The sequence below is a fragment of the Falco cherrug genome, chromosome 7 (assembly GCF_023634085.1).
Source record: "Falco cherrug isolate bFalChe1 chromosome 7, bFalChe1.pri, whole genome shotgun sequence".
In the NCBI taxonomy this organism is placed as follows: domain Eukaryota; kingdom Metazoa; phylum Chordata; class Aves; order Falconiformes; family Falconidae; genus Falco; species Falco cherrug.
Window position 1 is genome coordinate 70,686,283 of NC_073703.1, and position 7,645 is coordinate 70,693,927.

Below are 7,645 nucleotides of genomic sequence, written 5' to 3' on the forward strand. Positions count from 1 at the left end.
ATAAAAAACAAAGACAAAGAAAAAGAAAGGCTAGTGCTACCCCTAGGACTGGGTTTCTGTCCTATGTCCTGCCAGCCCCACTGTTGTGGGGAATTCTGGCTCAGGGCATTTCTTGCAGATATGTGCTTACTGAAGAAAAAGAAAAAAAAAAGTATGCAGAATTACATCAGAAATCTAATTAAGCTCTGTGCGGGTATAAATAGTTTCCTTTTCTCATGCAAAGCTCTGCGGGGACTTTGCTGTTCTGATTATCTTTCTACCTCCTTTGGAGGAATGAGTATATGATGACTTTATTAGAAGTGAATCCCTCTAATGTCTGTATTTTTTTGTTTTGCAGCAGTTAACTGCCTTGTGAACTCTGCTCCCAAGCCACACATAAACCAAAGGAAGTTATTGTTGAGAGGAGAGGTACCAAGAAATGCCTTAAACAGTGTTTCAGCTGTCTCCTGCTTCCTTTTAAGCTGACAGACACAGTGGAAACAGCGATGGAGTTGTGACTTTGAGGCACTCTTAATTAGAAACAATCTGTTGGGAGTTATACTGTACTTTCCCTTCCAAATGGGCAGGCGTGATGGGGGAGGGATCTGCATTTTACTGGCAAATGAAATCTCACTTAAAAACAAACAAAAATCCCTAATGAGTTTAATGGCCCAAAGTTCTAACCTTTAGAAGTTGTAATTCCCAGTCCAGACTGGACCAGGCTGTGGCTGCTGCTGGATCTGCGGAGTAGGGTGCAAGTGGCAGTAAGTGTCAGGGACTGCAGCTGCGCAAAAGGTGCTGCAGGACACTTGTTTGATTGTGCACCTGTGCTGTCCCCTGGCTACTGGCATTATATCAATACATCTTTCAGGTAATCCAGTTGATCAAAAAGAAAAAAAAAATAACCCACACTCAAAACCAACTTGATGGAAATAACTGCAAGGCAATTGTCATCTCGGTTCCTCTCACCTGCATTGTCTTTGGGGGCTTAAAATTCAGATCGCTAGCTCAGTGTTCAGTGTGCAAGTAGGCACGTGTTAGGAACTCCTGAAATTGCAGCTGTTGGAAGACGTGCTGTGCTGCCAGGGGGCTGCTGCTTTGCCTGTCTTTGGGGGAACAATGTGTTGACTGCTGTCACACCATACACAGTTTTTAACCGATTTGGTCCAAGCGTTTCTTACGAGCCGGTACAAATTGCCTTCACATGCAGCTGCTTTCAGAGGTTGTAGCAGATGCTTTTGAGAAGGAAAAAGGTGGTAAAATGAAGGCTTGAGTTTGTGGGATTCAGTCTGCTCAAACCGTTAGCAGTGAAAGGAGAGCACACGCAAGTGAAACTTCCTTGATGTGAGCAAAGCATCCTGAGGATGCCTAAGGAGCATGTGTAAGCAGAGTCAGTGTGCCTGCACATGATGTCATTTATTTAATCTGAGGCATTAGGAACATGTGTTGGGGGCTGCACAGGCAGGAATACCTTGTCCCCAACCAAGCCTTACGAATGCTAAAAAGAAACATGTTTTACGTTAGCTGAACATTTTCTTGCAATGCTGTCGTCAGATGTGATGTGACTTTGGTGCGATTAGCGTGGCAGTGGGAACCAGGATGCCAGGGATCAGCTTCCCGATCTGCTTCTCATTCTCCAAGTAGAAACGTGGGTAGATCCCTTAGCCTTTCTTCTGCCCATCCATCTGTAGAATGTGCGTCATATGTCCTGTAGAACTGCACATTTCGGTTTCTCTTTAAAGCCCTCTGAAAAGCACTACCTAAAAACCAGAATTAGGCTCTAGAAGCATGTACTTTGTAAGCCTTTACAGTGTGAGCTGCTCCAAGTACCTGGCTCTCTTGGGATTAAATTATGGGGGCTACTTTTAAACTGTCATTACAAAAATAAGTTTCTCTCATACAAATCACCAAGATAGTGCTATGAAATGTGTTACAAGTCAAAGCAGTTGTGCCTTTTCTGAGTTTAGTGGAGTTGTTTGCATTAGCTACCAAAGAAAGGAACTGTGAACGTGCTTCTGAGCTTGGCTGGGGAGAAAAGTAACTGGTAGTATTTCTTCTGGCACTAAGGGAGATGTGATTATTCATAGCTGGTTATGCTGTGCTGTGACCCTCCCTTTCCTGTTCTTATGCAAGGAGTGAATTCATTTAAAAATGCTGATATTTTTATCTTTGAGCATCTGAATTAGTGGGTCAGCTCACACCTCAGAGCTATTATTCCATGTTCTCTGAAGACTTCGATATCTCTGCAGTGCTTACTCTTAGTTCTAATTTTGATGCTTTGTTTGCAAGCATGGCTACTAGCTACTGCTGGTTTTAGTAAGAGGAAAGCTGAAAATAGGAATAAAATTCAAGAGCAATGTCAGTGCAGCCACAGAGGAGCCTGATCTCTTCTTGCTTCTGTGGGCTTTGCAGTTTATCAGGTGCCTGCCATCCATGCCCAGAGATAAACAAGTTGTGTTCCCCATAAGGACTGCAGAGACCGCTTTGTTTAAGAGTGGAAACTCTCCTGCCTTGTGCCCAGCTCCACTGAAAGTTTGCCAGATGTTTCACCTTTTGTAGTTGTCTGTATCAGACTCTTGTCTTGCTGGCATAGCCTGGCAGAGGACTTCTAAAGAGATGCATTAGCTGGGGAGTATTTTGTTAAATGTTGGAGCCAGTCAGCTAGATTGATAGAGATCCCCTGGCCTTTGGGATAATTACTCTCAAGAGTAATGTTTTGTGTCTGTGTTTGGGATAGATGGGGTTTTGGGCGTCTGGAAAGGTCACTTCTGTTAAAGTAGGAAAGGTTTGTAGAAACTGTAGGCACAGCACTAGTACTTGTGTTGTGGGTGGGGGCATTCCTGCCCTGTCAGGCACAGAACTTGTGTCCCTGTCCAGAAAAAGATGCCAACTTGCATCCTGCTCTGTGGTGGATTCTGATAAAAGGACAGCCGAGGTGCAGGGTGAGTTGGCAGGTGTTAGGCTTACGTGGGCACTTCACACGCTGGAGCTGGTTCGCTCAGTTTTCTAGATTATGCCTGTAGTGCTCTGTGAGGTTTTTCTGTTTTTCTGACCCTAGAAGGTGGGCTTCTAGAAGAACGAGAACTTAAGATAAAGGACTTGACAGAGCCTGGGAGATCAGAATGTAGTTTTGAGCATAAAATGAGAAGAGGAATTGCTCTCTCCATATGGTGAGTTAGGGGTGCTGACTTGGCCTGCCCCCGCGCCAGCTCGGGCTCACGCTCTGGGTGTGCCTGAACCCTTTGGAGCCTGAAAAAAGCATCACGAGCCGTGGGTTTCTCTCCACCCTGGGTTTGTTCGGCCGGTGCTGCAGGGAATGGTGCTTGGCCACTGCAGCAAGTTGAAACTTGTAGCAGCCTGAGGTGTGGGGTTTGCAGCGTCGCTGCGGGTTTGGGTGAGTGCCTGTGTGCGGGCTCGGAGCCTCCCCCAAGCAGCAGTTAGCTTGCTTCGCCTGCGCCGAGCACTGATGTAGTCTGCACTGGCAGCCTGGTGAAAGAACATGTGTGGGAGTCACCAGGCAGGAGAAACGGGCTGTATGTGAGTCTGTGCTGTAGCTCAACTCAGGGCAGTGGCACAGGGGGCTTTGCTCTGAACCAGCCAGCCAAAGTCATGTCGGAGCCTGAGAGGGAAAAGGGGACATCAGCCCCCGAAGCAGATGTGCTTGCTGGCTGCTGGCGCGGCGAGGCTCACCTGGCGCTGGACGGGCTTGGCTTTCTGGGGTTGCCAACACTGCGTTACCTCTGTGCTCGTCATCTGAAGGCTCGTGACTTGCTGATTTCTGCTGTGGCACCAGCTCTCGCCTGTTTTCTGAGCGAGCAGCTGCCTCAAGTGGAAATTCAGCCGTGGCACGTGGTAATTAAGGGGCAGGGAAGAGCAGTGGGTGCCGTGGTGTGCGCTGCCTCCGTGGACTCCTGGTGAAGCATGTTTGTAACGCTGAGGTGCGTTGGTGGGGGATCCTTGCTGATCTGCTGTTCCAGTGCTCCTGTATCGGGCTAGTTCATAGTAAGTGATCTGTCAAGAGCCGAGTACCTGCTGTCTCCAGCCTTGTGTAGGTAGGGCTGGCTGGCGTGTCTCTAAGCCAGGTTGCACATCTTGGCTTTCTCAAGCTTCCTCTCTGGCCCGGCCACATGGTTGGTAACAAAGTGCTTATGACTGTGCCCCCAGAGCTGTGCACCAAAACTGTGCCTGTCAAACCTTCCACTTGCTTCTGCTCGTGATTAATGCTTCAGTATGCCCCTGCATACGTGTGTTTCACACGGCAGCTTCCAGTCTCCTAGCTGCCTCTGCTCTCAGCCTTTGTGCTGGTCAGCCAGGTTCCTGGCATGACCTAGTTCATGCGTCAGCTGCATCCTGAGCAGGATTTCTCCGCTAGAGTTGTGGGTCAGGCTTGTGTGCCCAGGGGCTATTCTTGCTCGCTCCTCTAGGCTTTGCTCCAGATTCTCATGTGATTACTGTTGTCTCCATGGTCTCACTGATGCTCTAACCAAGGAGCTATGTAATTGCTGTATGGATAGTGGATGTAGCAGGCTTACTACATTCCTAGCAGAAAGGGACTTAATTCTACTTGAGAGAATTAAATTTGCCCTTAATGTCCATAGTATTTCGACAGCAGGGCAGTATGTCAGCAGACTCGCTTGAAGATTAAATTAGCCGTACCCTGTGGTGGAGGAAGCTGGTGGTGTTTGATGCAAGTACCACTGAGCCGATGAGGAAAGGGAATAAGCTGTCACTGACTTGACTGCACAACGTGTTAACAGCTTTAACTATCTCACTGTTTAAAAAAATAACCTCTACGATGGCATGGTGTAGACTGCTGGATACCCCAGCTCTCAAGTTGGATACATGAGCTCTACCCCACAGCCCCAGGCGTTTTTCTCTTCCTAGTCAGTGTGGCATTTTGTTTTTTATTGTGTTTTAACTCCTGCCTACATCTAGCCTTGTTGACGTTTGTGTTCATTTCCTTGGTGCCAGGAGAGCTCATGGCTTTCTCCTCTCCTCTAATCAGCATTGTGATAGCTTCGTGGAGCTGGGAGTGAGATTTATCTCTTTAATAAGAATCATCAGGATCCCACTGTGGAATGATTCTTGCAGTTTATGATTACAGATTGTTTTCCCCAGACAGTCTGGGTAGGGTTTGTAGCAGAAGGAGGATGCTGGGAAACAGAACTGGGCTGGACTTGCCTGCCATGGGGATTTAATCTCCTACGTGGACTATTTTTCTGCGAGATTTTGTTCTTCAAAAGTAATCTTCAGCAACCAAGGCATCTTGCCTCGTGCACCAGAGTTGCTTCTGCTTTCTCTTGCAGGTGAAGGTCCAGAATATGGGGCCAGTGGGGAGGATGCGCTGAGTAGGATCCAAAGGCTGATGGCAGAAGGGGGCATGACCGCTGTGGTCCAGCGGGAGCAGAGCACCACCATGGCGTCCATGGGTGGCTTTGGCAACAACATCATCGTGAGCCACCGGATCCACCGCAGTTCTCAGACTGGTGCAGAGTCCACCGGAGCTGAGGGCACGTCAGCACAGCAGTCCACCTCACAGCAGCTGGCAGCTGAGCTGGAGGGACGGATCCTTTCAGAGTCTATGCAGCTGTCAGAGCACAGCCTGAGCCCGCGGACAGCCCCTAGCAGGAGTGAAGGACAAAGCGCTGGTGACCTGGACCTGCCAGAGCAGGCCCAGTCCTCCATGGACACTGAGGGACCAATGGAATACAGTGACCTAACTAATAATAACCATCTTCCTGACAGTACCAACTTCTATAGTAATGACAGCACCAGTGGGGAGTCGCAGAACAGGTAGAGATTGAGTTGTGTGTTGGTGCTACCCTTGTACTGCTCAGCAGAGACCTGTACCTCACAGCTGGCCAGGAGCTGGAAGAGTAGGGACGTGTAGCTTGGACAGGGTTGCTGGTGATTCAGAGGGCTTCTCCATCCCGGGTGGGCGGGAAGGGATAAAAACTGCAAAGGAGGCCATGGGGAAGAAAGCGTATTTGACTTCCAGCGTTCCCACTGCTGAAGAGTTAACAGGAATATGAACCGTACTGGCTGCACATCACCTAGATTTTGAAGCCCCATGGGATCCCCTGCAATTCGGTCATTGTCATCCTTTGTAAAGCTTCTTTCCTTTTCTCTTTCCTGCCCTTTTATGCCCAGGGGCTAATCAGTAGAGTGGAGAAAGGGAAGGGGGCCTGCTGCATCCTTCTGGAGACAGGCAATCCTACTGAGCAAACCTGGGCGTGATGCTCCAGCTCCCTTGCTGGAGTGGAGGGGTCTTCCAGGCCACAGTCCTGCTCCGTGGCACAGCACTGCTCCCCCCTCAGTGTGTGGTGTTCCAAGACCCATCCTGCTGTGCTGTGGTCTTTTCTGGGAAGAACTGGCCTTTGCCAAAACCTGTGTGGCTTGGGATCTGCTCACAGGTGGAGATCCTTCCTTTTTAGATAGATAGTTTAGTACTTGGCAGGAACCTGAGCAGAGCTGCTGTATAGATGGGTAGAGGGACAGGGGCTCCTGCACTCTAGTCAGGATGCAGTTCACGCAGGGACGTTCTAAGCTGTGCCAATATTAACACGAATGAGCCATCCCAGTGGTTTCATGGTGCCAGGACTGAGCTGCACCTCCTTGGCAGGGGGCAGGAAGTGTCTTGCAGCTCCAGGCCAGGGTGTGAGGTATGGGTCTGTGATGTGTAAGGTGTTGCATGTGAAATCTTGACCTTGTACATGTAGTTTCTAGTGGAGAAATCAAGGTTCTGATATTTTGTTTTTAGTCTCAAATGTGATTTTCCTTTTCGTTTGTAACTCTCCATCCCTAGCAGGCTTGTGGAGGAAGGACGGGGAGAGCGTGAGTGCTAACGAGGGAAACACCAAAGATCAATGTCATTAAAATATGACAAACCCTTGCTTGACCTACTGTCTTCATTTGTGTGACGGTTGTCTCTGTGTTCGGCCCTGGGACAGGTACAGCCAGCTCAGAAGCTCAAGGTAGCTTAAAAATGTCAGATGGTGACCACCCCCTTCCCAGAAGGAAAGCAGGTTCAGCCTTTGAGTTGAAAGCCCAAAACTGGGAAATAGGGAGGAGCATTTGGGAGTCTGGACTGCAAATCACCTTTTAACCAGCCTGGAGATGAGCAGGTGCTTTGGCTTTTCCCATCATTCAAGCACTGCAGTAGGGAGAAAGAGGAGCGTTTCTCCAGTCCCACTTAAAAAGGTAGGTAGAGATGCAGCGCTGTCCATCTTGGGCAAGTGGAGGGTGGTCTGTCTTGCTGGCCTCTCCGAGCAAAAAAGGGGTGCAGCATCTGGCTGTTCTGGACAAAGGGACGTGTCCCCAGCGTTACCGCTCTGCGGTGAGGGATGCTTCCCCTGCTGTGTGAGCACCTGCCGGCAGCTGGTGCACTCCTGCCTGGCTCCTCCGGATTCTGTGCTGCAAAAACATTACGATAAATAAGGCTGTCATTAGGCAGCACTCAAGCTCCCAGTCAGAAGAGTCTGTTAGAGAACATTAGGCAAATCTTTTAAATCACAGCCTGGAAATGAACCTTAAATCAAATCAGCTGCTGCCAGGCCTCATTGCAGAGTGTTAATGAGGCTCTAAAACCTGCCCTGAGCCAACCACATCCCTGATCTGACACAAGAGCAGCCTGAAAAACGGGATTCCCTTGTGTGGCGAGGAAGGT

At 49.1% G+C, this 7,645-nt stretch overlaps 1 protein-coding gene across 6 annotated transcripts in view; it reads left to right on the forward strand.

Moving 5' to 3' along the window:
* AMBRA1 (autophagy and beclin 1 regulator 1) overlaps positions 1-6,871 on the forward strand; it is a 138,311-nt gene extending 131,440 nt beyond the window's left edge. For 5 of the 6 annotated variants that reach the window (XM_055716117.1, XM_055716116.1, XM_055716119.1 and 2 more), the window contains one exon: positions 5,286-6,871. In XM_055716117.1, coding sequence (XP_055572092.1) covers positions 5,286-5,776 — 491 coding nt within the window. In that variant the 3' untranslated portion in view covers positions 5,777-6,871. Of the gene's footprint in view, positions 1-337 lie in introns of all 6 variants that reach the window. The other variant, XM_055716120.1, reaches the window with a different exon arrangement.
* Positions 6,872-7,645: the final 774 nt, after the last annotated feature.